This window comes from Cyphellophora europaea (assembly GCF_000365145.1).
Source record: "Cyphellophora europaea CBS 101466 unplaced genomic scaffold supercont1.6, whole genome shotgun sequence".
Taxonomy (NCBI): Eukaryota; Fungi; Ascomycota; class Eurotiomycetes; order Chaetothyriales; family Cyphellophoraceae; genus Cyphellophora; species Cyphellophora europaea.
The window spans coordinates 849,056-863,957 of record NW_008481812.1 but is presented as its reverse complement, the minus strand read 5'-3'; the positions used below and the strand labels follow the sequence as shown (position 1 = coordinate 863,957).

Below are 14,902 nucleotides of genomic sequence, written 5' to 3'. Positions count from 1 at the left end.
CTCAATGTATTCTAGATAAATAGGCAATGACCAAAGTTCTTCTTGAGTGTTCTTAAAAATACCCTGAATTCTCACTTTCTGCCCACTCTCCGCATATCCAATGTGACGGGGGCGAGGGAGTAGTTTATTTCTCGTATCTGTCCACGCCCATCGTTCTTGGGTGCTACCTCAATGGCTTGAATGGGTGCCATGTTACATACATGCGGACTCCCTGTGACTCACACTGTCTTGACTTCTGTACATGCTCGCCGACACTGCACAACGAGAACCAGCTTTGAGTCACCAATGGGGAGGTGAAGTCTTGCAGGAACCAATGATGACGAAGCTGCATGTCTTTTGCGGAGGTTAGCGACAATCATGCAGAAACCACTGCAGCACTATTCCGCCGCTATGGCTTTGATCCTTGGATGCTTTGACCTGCCGTATTCGCATTAGAGCACCAAAACATCGGTGAACCCTGATTAATTACTACAAAATCTTTGCTTAGAGTCCCGCACCAGAGTGGTATTGTCTCGGCTCTCTTCAAAACTACATTCTCCGCCACCAAGAGCCGCAGTGGCAAGCAAGCTCCACCTTACGAAAGAACAGCCCCGAAAATCCGAATTGAGGCGATCATCGAACCATCGGGCTCTGCATAGAGCTCTGCACATTTCGTGTCGATCTCCCATGGAGGATTGAAATCTTCTTCGCAACAACTACTCCTCAGGCTCAAGCAATGGCCGGCTCTACAACGGCCTCGGTGGCGGTGGCCATCGCCTGCCTCACCGTGGTCTCGCTGCTCACGATTCCTTCGCTGACACGACTTATGCAGCGGATACGCAAGCGAAAGGACCAGTATCAACCACTATCAGATCGCTATGAGGACCAAGATGGGGCTGCTACTGATCTATCAGAGGCATCCTATTCGGATATAGTGCAGCGACTGGTGCTCTTGCTAGGATCGGCTGTTGCTACCGCCGATGCGCTGGCGTTTGCATTCATCATCACAACACGTCCTTCGCTTTCGTTGCAGCTTGAGCAGTGGCTTCAATTCGGCACATGGGTCTTGCTCTTGGCCCAATCTGTGGTCATATACACTACACCGCAATGTACCGAAAAGTACCAGTTGGGAATCTACAGTGCAGCATCGTACTTGGCGATCCTGGTCGCCGTCGCCGTCGAAAACATCTCACTATGGCAACAGGAGGCTGTCGACCTGCCTCGTAACATTCACTTGACGCTGTCGCTGCTGCAGTGGTTCATTGCCCTAGGCTTAATGTTCACAAGTCTACTAATCCCTAGACGACCTGACGTTTACCGGAATGAAAAAGTGGTTGACAGACAGCACACGGTATCTGTACTGGGCAAGCTCACCTTCTCCTGGCCTACGGAAGTCCTTTTATACGCCATTCGCAATCGTGGGTTAGACTATGCCGACCTGCCGGAGCTCTCATATAAAAACCGTGCCGAGACGCTGAGAACCCGCTTCGAGGCGGTCGGAAAGAAGGATAAATTGTGGAAGTCGATATTCTGGGCTCATCGTGGGCCTTTTATTTTGCAGTGGATCCTTCAAGCAATCTGCTCGATTACGAACTTCTTACCGCAGATTGCACTTTACTTCATCCTCAAGATTCTGGAACAGCGTGACGAAGGGATCAATGTTGGACTCAAGGCATGGCTTCTTGTGGCTGGGCTTGGTATCTCGGTCACGATATCTAGCTGGGTCGAGGCATACATGTTCTTTGTCGCTTTCATGAGAGTCGGTGTGCCGGTATATGAACAGCTGTCTGCTGTAGTCTTTGGGAAGGCGATCCGACGAAAAGACGTCAAGGGGGTCACTAAAACTTCCGATGTCGACGCTAAGCTCGCCAACGGAGAAATCACCCTGAATGAGGCAGCAGGGCCAAAGAAAGACGAAGACACCATCCCTGAGGATGACGAGGAGGAGGAAGATACCGCCAAGACCCGTCAGAGCACCATAAACTTGGTCGGAATCGACTCCAAGCGGATATCAGACTTTGCCATGTAAGTCAACCCGATTCGGTTCATTTTGTGCGGCGACGAGACCGTGCGTGACTACTCAAGTGCTCGTCGAAACTCAGCAGCCAGCCTGCTTGCCATTAAGCTCGAGTCCTTGCGCTTGGGAGACCTTCATTACTGACTATGGCAGGTTCAACTACATTTTCCTGGGCAGTGTGATCAAACTCACCTTTGCCATTGCCTTCCTTGTCAATCTCATCGGTTGGATTCCAATGCTGGCCGGCTTCATCGCGCCGGCGATCATCACCCCTTTGAACATTTGGGTATCAAAGAAGTATGCTGCGGAACAGGACCATCTTATGAAATATCGCGATCAGAAGATGGCGGTCGTCACTGAGGCTCTTCAGGGTATCCGCCAGATCAAATTCAGTGCGCTCGAGCGTGAGTGGTACGAGAAAATCCTACAGACTCGGAGAAAGGAGCTCGGCACGCAATGGCGCGTGTTCATCTATGATGCAAGTCTGATCAGTATTTGGATCTTTGGTCCCGTCATGCTGTCAGCCATCTCACTAACGGTGTACGCGATCATCCACCAGCAATTGACTGCCTCGGTGGCATTTACAACCATTTCCGTCTTCGAAGCCATCGAAATGACGTTAGCAATCATACCAGAGATGGTCACCGATCTCCTGGACGCTTTGGTTAGTGCTGCTCGTATTCAAGCATATCTCGATTCTCCTGAGCGAGACGATCGCCTCATTGACGGGCCGCAAGTCGAGTTCACTGGTGCAACGATTTCCTGGCCATCAGACAAGCCTGAGGAAGAGGACCTGTTCAAGCTGCGGGACCTGAACCTGGAGTTTCCCAAGGGCGAGCTAAGTGTCGTCTCTGGACGTACAGGTAGTGGCAAGTCGCTGCTGCTCTCCTCGATCATCGGCGAGGCTGAAGTGCTCGGCGGAAGTGTTGCAGTACCTAAGCCTCCGAAGGCCGCCGAGAGGTACGATTCAAAGGCCACAAAGCGCGACTGGATAATTCCTTCGTCCATCGCCTACGTAGCGCAGATTCCCTGGATTGAAAACGCCACAATCCGGGACAACATTCTATTTGGTCTGCCACTGGACAATGAGCGTTACCAGAAGGTCCTGCATGTCGCTGCCCTGGAGAAGGATTTGGACATGCTTGAAGACGGTGAGCAAACCGATATTGGTGCAAATGGTATCAATTTGAGTGGTGGACAGAAGTGGCGTGTTTCGTTCGCCCGGGCATTGTACTCCAGAGCGGGAGTTCTGGTCTTGGATGACATATTCAGTGCCGTGGATGCAAATGTTGGCCGTCATCTCTATGAGAAAGCACTCACAGGCGAGCTGTGTGAGGGCCGGACCAGAATTTTAGTCACCCACCACGTGGCTCTGTGTCTACCGAAGACAAAGTACAGCGTCCTCCTGGCAGATGGTACTGTCGACACTGCTGGCATGACCGACGAGCTCCGAAAGAGCGGCCAGCTTAGCAACATCCTCGCCCAAGATGTCGAAGAGACCCAGAAAGAAGAAGAAGACGTGGCCAAGCAGGAGCTTGCTGTCGATGATGGTGGTGGTCTGCAGAAAATAATGACCAACCAGTCGAAAAAGTCACGCCGCGAATCCGCTCTCTCCGCACGGTCACCGGACCTGACCCGAAGGCGTTCTCATGCTACAATCGAGAATGGTATCGTGAAGAAGCAGGCCGATCCTCCCAAGAAGTTTACCGAAGATGAGACGCGAGAGACTGGTACGGTCAAATGGAAGGTTTACGCCGAGTATATTCGAGCTTGCGGCGGCTTCAGTTATTGGACGCTGATCATGCTGGCGTTCGCAATCTGGATCCTCGTGTACCTGGCCCGGTCGTACTGGATCAGCGTCTGGACGCGCTCATATCATACCGAGTCTGCGGATCGGAGCGCTCTCGGCGTGCACCTTGTCAAACAGACCGGCCACCACATCCATCACTACGCCAGCAGGCTCAAGGCGACCGAATTGGATGGCGATTTGGCATATTATCTCGGCGTCTATCTCGGCATTTCGCTTCTAGCTTGGATCATCGGCACAGTGCGCTACTTTGCTGTTATGGTGGCTTCGATCCGTGCGTCCAAAGTCTTGTTCGAAAGTCTGACCTACGCTGTCCTACGCGCGCCGCTGCGCTGGCTCGATACCATTCCAGTCGGCCGTATCTTGAACCGCTTCACGTCCGACTTCAACATGATCGACAGTCGCATCGCCTACGATATTAGCTTCATGTTGCACAATGCGATGCAAGTTGTGGCTGTGGTTATCGCCGGAGTCGTGGTGTCTCGTAGGTTATCCCGCAAGAGTACAGAGCATACGCAACTGCTCGGTTCTGGCCTCAGCTAACGGTTGACAGCATTTATGATCATTTTTGCTCTCGTGCTTCTAGGAGCCTGCCTCTTCTACGCGCTTCGCTACTTGGCTGGCGCCCGAGAAGTGAAGCGGCTCGAGTCCAATGCCAAATCGCCAGTCTTTGAGCAATTCGGTAGCGTGCTCACCGGTATCGCCACTGTTCGTGCCTTTGACAAAGCTGACGCATATGTAAGTGCTAGTCCTAGTCCTTGACTAGCTAGAGGATGGCTAACATTTGCGTCCAGATCGAGCGCATGTACCATCGCATCGACACTCACTGCCGCGCCTACTGGCACCTCTGGCTTTTCAATCGCTGGATGGGCTTCCGTCTGAACATGGTAGGCGCCGTATTTGCTGCCATTGTTGCCGCACTGATCGTCTCCATCCGCGGCATCGATGCCTCACTCGCTGGCTTCGCCCTTTCCTTCGCCCTCAGCCTCTCTGAAGCTGTCATCTGGATGCTTCGGCAGTACAGCAACGTTGAGCTCGATTCCAACGCCACGGAGCGTATCGTCGAGTACAGCAACATCACGCTCGAAAAGCAGACCGGCACCGCCCCACCGGCCGCCTGGCCCACGCGTGGCGAGCTCGAAGTCAACGACCTGGTAGTCTCCTACGCACCCGATCTGCCTCCCGTTCTCAAAGGCCTCACCTTCAGCGTGACATCCAACCAGCGCATCGGCGTTGTGGGCCGCACCGGCGCCGGCAAGTCCAGCTTGACCCTCGCGCTCTTCCGCTTCCTCGAGGCGCGCTCGGGGACCATCCACATCGACGGCGTCGACATCGCCGGCATCAACCTACACGACCTCCGCTCCCGCCTCGCCATCATCCCGCAAGACCCCGTCCTCTTCTCCGGCACCGTGCGCAGCAACCTCGACCCCTTCAACCAACACAGCGACGCCTCGCTGCGCGACGCGCTCGCCCGCGTCCACCTGATCGCCAGCACGCACGCCTCCGCCGGCCCCGCCAGCGGCACACAGACCCCGACGCCCATCGCCACCACGCCCGCCACACCGACCACAATCACCACAAACGACAACAAAAACCCCTTCCGCTCCCTCCACAGCAAGATCTCCGAAGGCGGCCTCAACCTCTCGCAAGGCCAGCGCCAGCTCCTCTGCCTGGCGCGCGCCATCGTCTCCCGACCCAAGATCATGGTCCTCGACGAAGCCACCTCGGCGGTGGACATGGAGACGGACGCGCTGATCCAGCGCAGCATCCGCGAGGAATTTGGCGACGCGACGCTCATCGTCATCGCGCACCGCCTGAGCACCATTGCGGACTTTGATCGAATTCTCGTCTTGGGTGAGGGGAGGGTGGTGGAGTTTGACACGCCGAAGAAGTTGATGGGGAGGGGAGGCGGGGTGTTTAGGGGGTTGGTTGAGGAGAGTGGGGAGCGGAGGGAGTTGTTGGGGATTATTGGTGAAGGAGACGGAGACGGGAACGGGGCGGCGTGAAAAGGTGTGATGAGGTAGGTTGTGTTTGTGTAGTGAAGTTACGGGCGAGAATGGGAGGAAAATGTCGCGTTCGCTTTTCGGGCTGCACATGGGTTGACCGTAATTAGCTGGTCATCCAGGAGAGAATTGAAGCATTGGCGTTCATGTGATTCTCGCTCCGTTTTCTTCTGCTGTGTTAGATACATTTTCGTGTCGTGCGTTCCTCTGAATGGGATGCGTAGGATTTCTAGAATTTCGCTATATGATCTGTAACTCTCTGAAGAGCTCTCATAATACCGACCAACGCCAGCGCTCGAAATGTAAACTCGGCTCTACTCGTACATCCGTCCTTTTCAGTACATCTCCTGCACCTACGTTCACATCCATCGCTGTTGGTGCTGTTGTTGCTGCTGCTGCGGAGAGAATTCTGCTCCGCTGTAGGCAGCATGGCCATTCCCGTACTTCTGCCGCCAGACCTGCTGCTGCGGGGCCAGGTCACTCACTATGCTTCCACGATCCGTGCCACCAGCGGGTACATCGCTGCTCAGCTCGCTTAGCACGCTGTAACGATAATCGCGCTCGGATGATTCTCCCGATGGCGGACTCAGCGATTGCATTTCCGGTGGTTCTGAGCCTGGAAGCTCGGCCACAAATTGCTGCTTTGCTTGCCGGGCTTGCTGCTGCGGTAGGGGAGTCGATGCGTAGAAGGCACTGTTCTGGGTGGGTTGAGAGCCCTGCGATGGGGCGTAAGTGGTCGAGCCGTTTGTGGACCAGCTTCTGCTGTAGTTGTGGCCTTGATGTTGGGCGGAATGATCAGGGTTGTTTTCGTTACGGAAAGCAGGGTGTTCGGCGAGACTGGGCGGAGGGTACGAGGGGTGTTGAGCATGTCGTTGAGGCGTATGGGACGTTGTCGCAGGTGATTGCAATGTCGGTGATTGCAGGATTCTGGACTGAGACATATGGGAACCAGGCTGAAAACCTCCGCCGGGGGTTGTGTTGCGTGAGGATTGCGATGTTTGAGAGGGTCCAGTGTTATAAAAGTTCTCGGGTGAGAAGGTGTCGCTACGCTTCTGCAGGGAGAAGGTCGATCTATGCTGTTCCAGTAACTGTGCCTTCCTCATGATTCGCTCAACGAGAACCTTGTGCGCTTCATCAAGATTCCTTCGGACAAAGCTACTAAGCAACCGGTTGCACCGCATATCGCCTTCTTCTTTCAGATAGAGACCAGATGATGGAGCATTGGATCCCAACTCTCGTCGTTCGGGAGGCTCACCGGGCAAGGTGCCGCATATCGTCCACTTTTCTCTGATGTCCAGCCCGGTTGGTGCGTAGATATGTGTTTGCAATCCAGTGGGCAGGTCATGAAAGCAAGCTTTGTACGACACTTTGCCCTTGACAAGGCCGCCCGGCAGGTAGTGCACCTTATCTGTTAACTCTTGCCAGACACAGTCGAGAAATTCGTCCGCCGGAGCGTCTCGCGGGGTTTTGATGGGATGATGCTCGATAACCATAGGATTCAGCTCGATCATCTCGTCGTGATTGTGAAGCATAGCGATAGCAATCTCCTTCGTCACGCTCGACGGCAGGGGGGTGATGTTGGTGAACAGGGTTCGCTTTCCCATCTTGACTGTCCTGAGGTTGAGGTTGCGAGGTCGCCTGTTGGTTGATTGGGGTCGGTGATGCAGGACAAACGAAACGTCAGCGGCTCATCGGTGTATTGTGGAAAGCTCGCACTGCGACAATGCTGTCAACCCGACTCTCACCTCCTGACATATACATCGCCAGGTATCCAACATGTCCAAGAAGAGGGTATGTACCAGCTGCGCAACAAAATGGTGCTGATCGGCCAATCCAGGTGGCCCAGTGTGCAAGGGTCCCAGTGGTTCGTCATCAGCGGTTGCACTACTGCCTGGAGCCTCCCGTTTCTGGTTACTCCCAAAGCTACTACCGAGGCGTCTGCATGCCCCCAGAATAGCACGCCTAGCTGACCATCGTTTTCAGCAGGCTATTTCAGCCAGCCTGTGGTATGATTACTGGATCAGGATCTGCGTGCAGTTCTCCTGTTTCATGTGCTGCATCCGCTGCATTTGTCCCTGCCGTAGGTGAGAAAATGAGATGGGGAAGCGATGTCAAGACGAGTTCGGCAACAATGCTGCCCAATGGTTGCAAGTCTCGATTCGGTGGGGAGGGGCACCTGACTTCGTGAGTGCCACGCGTGCACGTTAGCGTTGACTGGACGCGTCCGACAAGCACTCTAGGCAGAAACGCGCTATCCAAGTAGGACGAGAAAGCTGGACCGGCTTCGTATTCGCATATTGTAGATGAGGGGTAAGCCGAGCTGACGTCTCGTTATGTTGTCCTGGGATGGGTTATATCATCGAAGATGGGGCATTATTGTGTGCTCGTGGAGTCTTTCAGGATCTGACTAGATACTAGGACGTCGGTGAGAACGGCCATCACGATCTATCTGAATAAATTGATTTCCCAAGCATGGCTGAATCTTGGACACCGCCTGCCCATGGAACCCCGTGTTGGATCAATCTCTTCGCTACTGACGTGCTTCGAGGTAGGCTCTTGATGCGATGAAAGCTGAGAGCGTGCTCAGCCTTTAGGGATGAGGCTTTTCGCTAAGTCTGCGTTAGCTCGGAAGTTCTACGAAGAGGTGTTTGGGTGGAAGTTTCGAGACTCCATTACAACAATGGACGGACGAGAAGAAGACCCTAATGAAATCGTACATTTCAGTCTCGGGCCTACCTCACCCGGCGGGGGCATCACTAAGGTCCAAGCGGAGGACTTTCTGCGAACTCAGGGAAAGGGTAGTCCAGTCATCTATCTCATGGTAGACGAGTTGAAAAGTACCATAGAGGTGAGCAATGCACACATTGGGGTGGACCTCATTGACTGAAACGGTACAGAAGGTAGTCGCTGCTGGAGGCAAGAAGATGACCGAGGCAGAGCCAGAGGGAACTCGAGCATACATGCAACACTATGAGGATACGGAAGGCAATTACGGCGGTTTGTACATGCTCAAGAAGGATTTCCGCTAAGTACAAAGTAGTCACTTGAATTCTCTGTAGTGCTGGCAAAAGATCAGTTGCGCAGTGACTGTGACTGTGACAGGGAAACAGTGGTTGTGGTTAGGAAGCATAGGCACGCCTCGCTTGGCATCACTTTGTCAACGTAACGCCTCTCATCTCTATCCCTTGTCCTTGATTGCTACAAGTAAGCCAACGCGATTGCTGCTTTGACTCTTAGTCATGATGTTCACGGCACCTGAAGTACAAAGATATCATCATCCTCCATAGCTGACCATCGATTGATCGTCTATCCCTCATCTTCTCATTCAGTCTCATCATGGAAGATTCAGCCATCGAACGCCGAGGCCCGCTTCCGACAGCGAAGAACCATCCCCCACCAAGGAACTGCGATCGAATGATCAGACTAACGTCTGAAATCCTCAGTAATTGTCGAAATGTCGAGCTTCGTGGCATGCTCATCATTCTACAGAATAACCTCGCTCCGGCCGCCAAAGAGCTTGACAAGTGGGTCATAGCTTACACTTCATATCAGCTCAGGTACGCTGGCGACACTGGACTACTAGCGCTGCACCAGCAGATCATGGATGGCGACAAGGAAATCGCAGCTTATGTGTTAAACGAAGTTGAGACATATCGCAAGTGGTGCTCGGACCAGTGCACCTGGACCTCCCATCCCCCATCCAGCGTGGCGAATTTGTCCGAGGGTTTTTGGCTCGAGGATCTGAGAAAGCTGAACAATCTGGAGAACGAGCTGCAAGGATATTGGCACCTCAAATTCGAGAACAAGGGAAGAGCGGGTCGTTCAACGGGCCCCAAACGCAAGCGCGTTCACCAATCTCCAGCCACTGACATAGCCAACGGTCAGATTCCCAAGAAGAGCGCAATCGAAATTCTCGACCTTAAGAGCAACGATAGTGTTGAGACACCGCTACGATTCCCCAGTCGCAAGCAGTGTTATCCGCCTAGCTACGCAGTCTCTGGTCCAGTCCAACAAGGACCTTCGAAACGACAAAGTCAAGTCATCAGTCTACTGGACAGCGACACTGACAGCTCGTCACCTCCATCAAGAAGTGCCACCCGCAGCCAGTCCCTTCCATTCAGGGAAACGACCTCCGTCCCGCGCCAACATGGCTCCACGAAGCGAGATCCGATGCCTCCCGCAAATCTTGACGTGGCCCCACACGCCGCCGAGTACATACTACGTGCCTACGGTCGCCATCCGGAGAAACCAGGCCTCAATGCTGCTCTCGACGACATGCTTCCGAAGACGTTGTCGCACATGACGAAAGATGCCAGGGCTGCTGGAGAGAGTCTACCGGACTTTCAGGCACGCATGATCCAGGAGGCACGGGACTATTTTGAGGCCAAGGACAAAGCTGCAGGACGAGAGACGACATGGGACTTGAACGAGTTGAAAGCCTTACAGAAGGGAAAGAGACGAGCTTAATGTCGGGTGGAGGTGAGATAAGACCATGCTGTATCCGAGTTGAAAGCCGTGCGAGAGCAAAAGTATTAGTTTAAAGCACACTCTATGGTGACAGAGCGCTTGAAGTATTTCCAGATTTGGGGGTCTTGTCGAGGCCAAAGAGACCCGTGGTATTGCCGTAGCAGGATGAGACTGTATGGGCATCCACGACATATCAGAAATGGAAGTCTCACCAGCTCGACGGCGCATAAATGACCAGCTTCATGTTAGCTGTTGGGAGTGACACCACGGTCATTTAGACGCATATCAGGAATCGAAGTCGAGCCAGCTAATTGTTCCATACAGCAGCTGGTGTACGTCAGCTGCATCGACGATTCCTCCTGACCGTCTATAATACGATGACAAAGACATCAAGAAGATCATGAATGGTCATCCAAGAACTCTATGCCTGTATTTCAACGCCTTCCATTCCTTGCATAGAACCACTCGACCAACGTTCAACTCTTTGCTCTTGCCGTACTAACTCCCACTTTGAGCTCAATGAGCTCCACAACACCCTCTCTTTCAAGGTGGCACAACCAAGCAAGGTCCGCGTGAACCTCCTCAAGCTCTTCAAGATGATCGATCACTCCCTCCTGCACCCGTCCATGATCGACCATGAGGTAGGTCCGACGCGGCGATTTGTGCCGAAGTCGACATCGACGTCAACTTGGGCGCCACTGATAAGCCCTGAAGTGGTTACTGAGTCGCATGTGGCCTGCCGCTTGCCAACGGTCGGCTCTCTTGAAAACACTCTGCTCCTTCTACACCACTTACCCAGCTGCGTCTCTGCTTGACCCAGCATTCCTGCGTGGGCACGAAGTCGTCGTTGAAGTCATCGAGCGTCCCCGCATACACCACCACAATCTCCTCCTTGTTGCCGGGAAAGATGAACAATGGGGTGCCGCAGAGGGTGCAGAAATGGCGACGTTGGTCGCTTCCAGAGCCCGTGCCTTTGAACTGGAACACCGAAAGCTTGTCCTTGCCTTGAGTCACATCAAAGCCCGCACGAGCGAAAAAACAGTTTGCCTGGAAGGTGGATCCTGTGGCTCTCTGACAATTTCGACAGTGGCACAGGTATCTCAGGGAGGGTGGACCTTGGACCTGATACTTGACTGCTTCGCACAAACAGCCGCCATACTGGAGCCGATCTAGAGATGCGAGGGGTTCCGCCACCATGACCATAGTAGGGTGATGAGGCAGCCGGGGGATCATAAAACTGCTGTGTCACCAAAGCTGGCCCACTGATCTGATCTTAGCGATGATTCTGCTTTGCGTCCGGAACTTTGAGGTCAGCACTTGCCACGAGGCGTGCTCCAGAGCTGTGGTTGCGGCCTTGTGGTCAGCAGAATCATCATACTTGATGGCCTGGAGGCTCATAAGCTAAAAAAACTCGTACCCTCTGGCTTTCTAGGCGTGCAGTTCAAACACCGACGCGAACAGGCTCGGGGCCCCTAAGCGCAATCATTGGTGCTTATTTTAGGGGCGGCGATCTATGCTCCACTGAATGATTTTCTAGAAGCCTGGAAAGAGCTCAAATTAGGCTGGAGCTTCTCCCAGTCGGCGTTAACTTTGAGCCCTTCCGTTGGGCGCCCCTCCCTTGTCTAGCAGGCCAGGAAGCAGGTCAAGGACAAGGCAATCTGCTTCAACCAAGTCGCTTAGCCAGTCACGCTGCACTGCTCGAGCGGATGCTACCGCAGCACCGCCAGGCCTCCACGCGGTAGGATGCATCGAACTCGCGTCTTTGATTTATGCTTTCGTATTTTCAAAGCCCCGGAATTGTTTCGTTGCCGCTGCTGTCAAATATAGATAGCTAGACCTGACCTCGACCTGCTGCCCTTCGTCAGCCCCGTCTTCAACGCAGACACCATGGCTGAACACGCCGTTGCTCCTCCGACGCCAGTAACCCCTATCACCCCAGATACCTTGATGGGGGTCACCGCGCTTGCTCGCTTCGAATTCGAGGCCGGCCGCGGCAATGAAGGCACCAAAGTCATGATGGTCGAGTGGCAAGACGACCAGTCCAGACATCAGCAGGGCACATGGCACGTTTCGTGGTCTGGCAAACGCACAGTCTTCCCTGCTGACGATCGACCTTCCGACAAGATCCGCCGGAGTTACTTCCTTATCCCACCGTCTGCCGCGGTCCCGCCGCACCTGACTCTGGCATATCAATCGCCTATCGATGCCGGCAATGCTCCCTCAGAGGCTTTGAAGATGACAGTGAAACCGCTGCCCGCGATTTTCACGCCGGAGCTGGGTGCCACGGCCAAGGCCAGCGGGAAGAAAGGCGTTTTGCACACCATCTGGGCGAAAAAGAGACTGCAGTCGCTAGAGAGAGAAATTCAAAGAGAGCAAGAGCACAACCTTGAGGGTATCGCCCTTGAGATGGCCATAGCCGAGAGGGATTGGATCCAAGACAATTTCGGTCTGCAGACCAAGCCGGCGGCTTTGGATATCAGCGCTGCCACATCTGCTCAGCAATCTGCATCCGTCAGTCCCTCTGCAATGCCGCCACAATCTCCGAACAGCCACCGCCTTAGTGAAAAGTTGAAGGGGTTGAGCCTCGGTACCAGTGAAAAGGACCTCGCTGCGAGGGCCAATACGCCAACGAGTGAGCTTCACCCACTGTCTCCCGAAGTCAGCGATATGGCTTATTCGTCCTTCTCTGCGTTTCGCGCGGATCCTGCCTCACCAAAATCTGCCTCAAGGACGACCCCCAAGCGAATGACTGCCCAAGCACCACCTGCCTCAATTCTTCAGCAACAGGCGGCGGGTGAGTCGGGGCCGTCCCTGAACTTCATCTCCAACATTCCGAGTCTTACTGAGACGGGTGCTACGACGTCAGACGATCCCGATGATCTGTTTGCAGTTGCGCTCAGCCCACGATCACCTGATCTGGCCAAAAGCCCCTTCTCATTCTCCAGTGCCGAAGTCAGCAAAGCCAGAGCAGAAAGACAGTTATGACGATCATAATTTTCAATTAACAACAAATCAGATTATGTCATGGTCTCAGCGTTAGAAATTACAGCCGGATATACTCCTGAGAGATCCAACCCCCAAACCATGAAGAACCTCCCACATGCAGAACTTAATCACAAGAATCCGGAAACACAGACCAAACTTTCCCACTTCAGCTCTTACAGAGCGAGGGCAGCGAAGAAGACGGCGGCAAGCGCACCGAAGGAGGCAGTCAGCTGGCTGGCGGCACCAGTGTAGTCAGCCACGCCGTTGCCACCCTTGCCAGGGTTCACCGCTGCAGGGGCAACTGGGGCAGCACTCGCTGGCGCAACTGGGGCATCGGCCCAGGTCTGGGCAGCATCAGTAGCGGCAGTCGCTGGCGCAACTGGTGCATCGGCCCAGGTCTGGGCAGCGTCGGTACCAGTGGTGGCCGGAGCAACTGGGGCATCAGCCCAAGTGTGAGCAGCGTCAGTACCGGTGGTGGCTGGCGCTGCGTTGTCGCCCCAAGCTGCGGAAGCATTGGCGGCATCCGCCCAAGTGTGCGCAGGGGCGACGGGGCTGGAAGCATCAACCCATCCGGTAGGAACTGGGCCCTCAGAGGTGACGGTGCACTTCAGCTCGTCGTCGTACCACGATGGCTTGCCGTGAGTAGGAGCAGCGGTTGCCTTGCTCTTGGTGCAGCTGCAGTCCTCCTCGTAGTAAACAACGATGATCTTGGAGGCATCCTCCTCGCCGTTGTCGGACCACTCGCCATCGTTCCACTCGGTCTCGCCCTCCTTGCACTTGATCTCGAACTCGGGAGACTCGAGAGTCTCGCACTCATCCTGCTGAACCTCGAAGGTGTATTTGGCACCGCAATGGGGGACATCAACCTTCCAGTCGTACTCGCCAGGGGCGGCCTCCTCCTCTGTTCGCTTGTCAGCAACGAGAACGTCTCGTACCCTTTCTGTTGGGACTTACCGCAGATCTTGTGCTCCCAGGTGGCGTTCTTGACGGTGAGAGACAGCTTGTTGCCGTTGCCAGCAGACCACTTGACGGGCCAAGCGTCACCAACAGTCACGTCAGCCCACTTCTGGTCGACGAAGTTCAGCTCAGCGTCTTGGGCAGGGGCGACGACACCGGCGGCAGCCTGGTAGGCAAGGGCCGCGAAGGCACCGGATACTGCAACACGCTGCATCTTGAATTAGATATTGGGTTTCTGAAAAGAGTGACTAAGGGTCGGATTGTCGACGCGAAAATGAGTGACGATGGGTGAGATGTTCTTGCAACGATGGTTGGCGAGCTGGGGAAACCAAGACCGATTGATGGGTGCCCGTGCCCTCATTATAATGGTGCGCTGTGCACACTTGTTGTGGTTGTTGATTCGCATTCCTGTTGTGGAGCCTCCTGGGCGGAATGCGTATGGGCAAGGCTGAAGTACTCTACCGCCCACAACAAAAGCCGCCGAGAATGCTGCAAGCCGGAGTTTTCGTTTTGGCACGAAGCAATCAGTCTGATCAATTCTGCCTGATTGGCTGGCTGAGCGTCTCGCCGCTCACGAGGTACCTCCCCGTCAATGAGATTGCAGCCCGAAACTATTCTCCTGAGACGTCTGGATTACCACAGCCGATCTCCAATTGCCCGCCCTTGGTTTCAACTTCTCTAGCACGA

General features: G+C 54.3%; 7 protein-coding genes across 7 annotated transcripts; 4 read left to right on the top strand and 3 right to left on the bottom strand.

Annotated features, from left to right (window-relative positions):
* Positions 1-715: 715 nt before the first annotated feature.
* Positions 716-5,809, top strand: HMPREF1541_06540 (uncharacterized protein; the record flags this gene model as incomplete). Its single annotated transcript, XM_008720872.1, has 4 exons — positions 716-2,004; positions 2,150-4,287; positions 4,357-4,541; positions 4,598-5,809. 4 exons carry the CDS (start codon positions 716-718, stop codon positions 5,807-5,809), a joined length of 4,824 nt encoding a protein of 1,607 aa, XP_008719094.1.
* Positions 5,810-6,165: 356 nt separating this feature from the next.
* On the bottom strand, positions 6,166-7,410 carry HMPREF1541_06539 (uncharacterized protein; the record flags this gene model as incomplete). The annotated part of the gene is made up of 1 exon (XM_008720871.1): positions 6,166-7,410. One exon carries the CDS (start codon positions 7,408-7,410, stop codon positions 6,166-6,168), a length of 1,245 nt encoding a protein of 414 aa, XP_008719093.1.
* An 868-nt stretch (positions 7,411-8,278) lies between these two features.
* HMPREF1541_06538 (uncharacterized protein) lies at positions 8,279-8,835 on the top strand (the record flags this gene model as incomplete). Its single annotated transcript, XM_008720870.1, has 3 exons — positions 8,279-8,354; positions 8,431-8,654; positions 8,704-8,835. The coding sequence occupies 3 exons, from the start codon at positions 8,279-8,281 to the stop codon at positions 8,833-8,835; spliced, it is 432 nt and encodes a 143-aa protein (XP_008719092.1).
* Positions 8,836-9,142: 307 nt separating this feature from the next.
* HMPREF1541_06537 (uncharacterized protein) lies at positions 9,143-10,273 on the top strand (the record flags this gene model as incomplete). The annotated part of the gene is made up of 1 exon (XM_008720869.1): positions 9,143-10,273. The coding sequence occupies one exon, from the start codon at positions 9,143-9,145 to the stop codon at positions 10,271-10,273; it is 1,131 nt and encodes a 376-aa protein (XP_008719091.1).
* Positions 10,274-10,877: 604 nt separating this feature from the next.
* On the bottom strand, positions 10,878-11,476 carry HMPREF1541_06536 (uncharacterized protein; the record flags this gene model as incomplete). The annotated part of the gene is made up of 2 exons (XM_008720868.1): positions 10,878-11,009; positions 11,069-11,476. 2 exons carry the CDS (start codon positions 11,474-11,476, stop codon positions 10,878-10,880), a joined length of 540 nt encoding a protein of 179 aa, XP_008719090.1.
* A 684-nt stretch (positions 11,477-12,160) lies between these two features.
* HMPREF1541_06535 (uncharacterized protein) lies at positions 12,161-13,258 on the top strand (the record flags this gene model as incomplete). The annotated part of the gene is made up of 1 exon (XM_008720867.1): positions 12,161-13,258. One exon carries the CDS (start codon positions 12,161-12,163, stop codon positions 13,256-13,258), a length of 1,098 nt encoding a protein of 365 aa, XP_008719089.1.
* Positions 13,259-13,431: 173 nt separating this feature from the next.
* Positions 13,432-14,429, bottom strand: HMPREF1541_06534 (uncharacterized protein; the record flags this gene model as incomplete). Its single annotated transcript, XM_008720866.1, has 2 exons — positions 13,432-14,159; positions 14,213-14,429. 2 exons carry the CDS (start codon positions 14,427-14,429, stop codon positions 13,432-13,434), a joined length of 945 nt encoding a protein of 314 aa, XP_008719088.1.
* Positions 14,430-14,902: the final 473 nt, after the last annotated feature.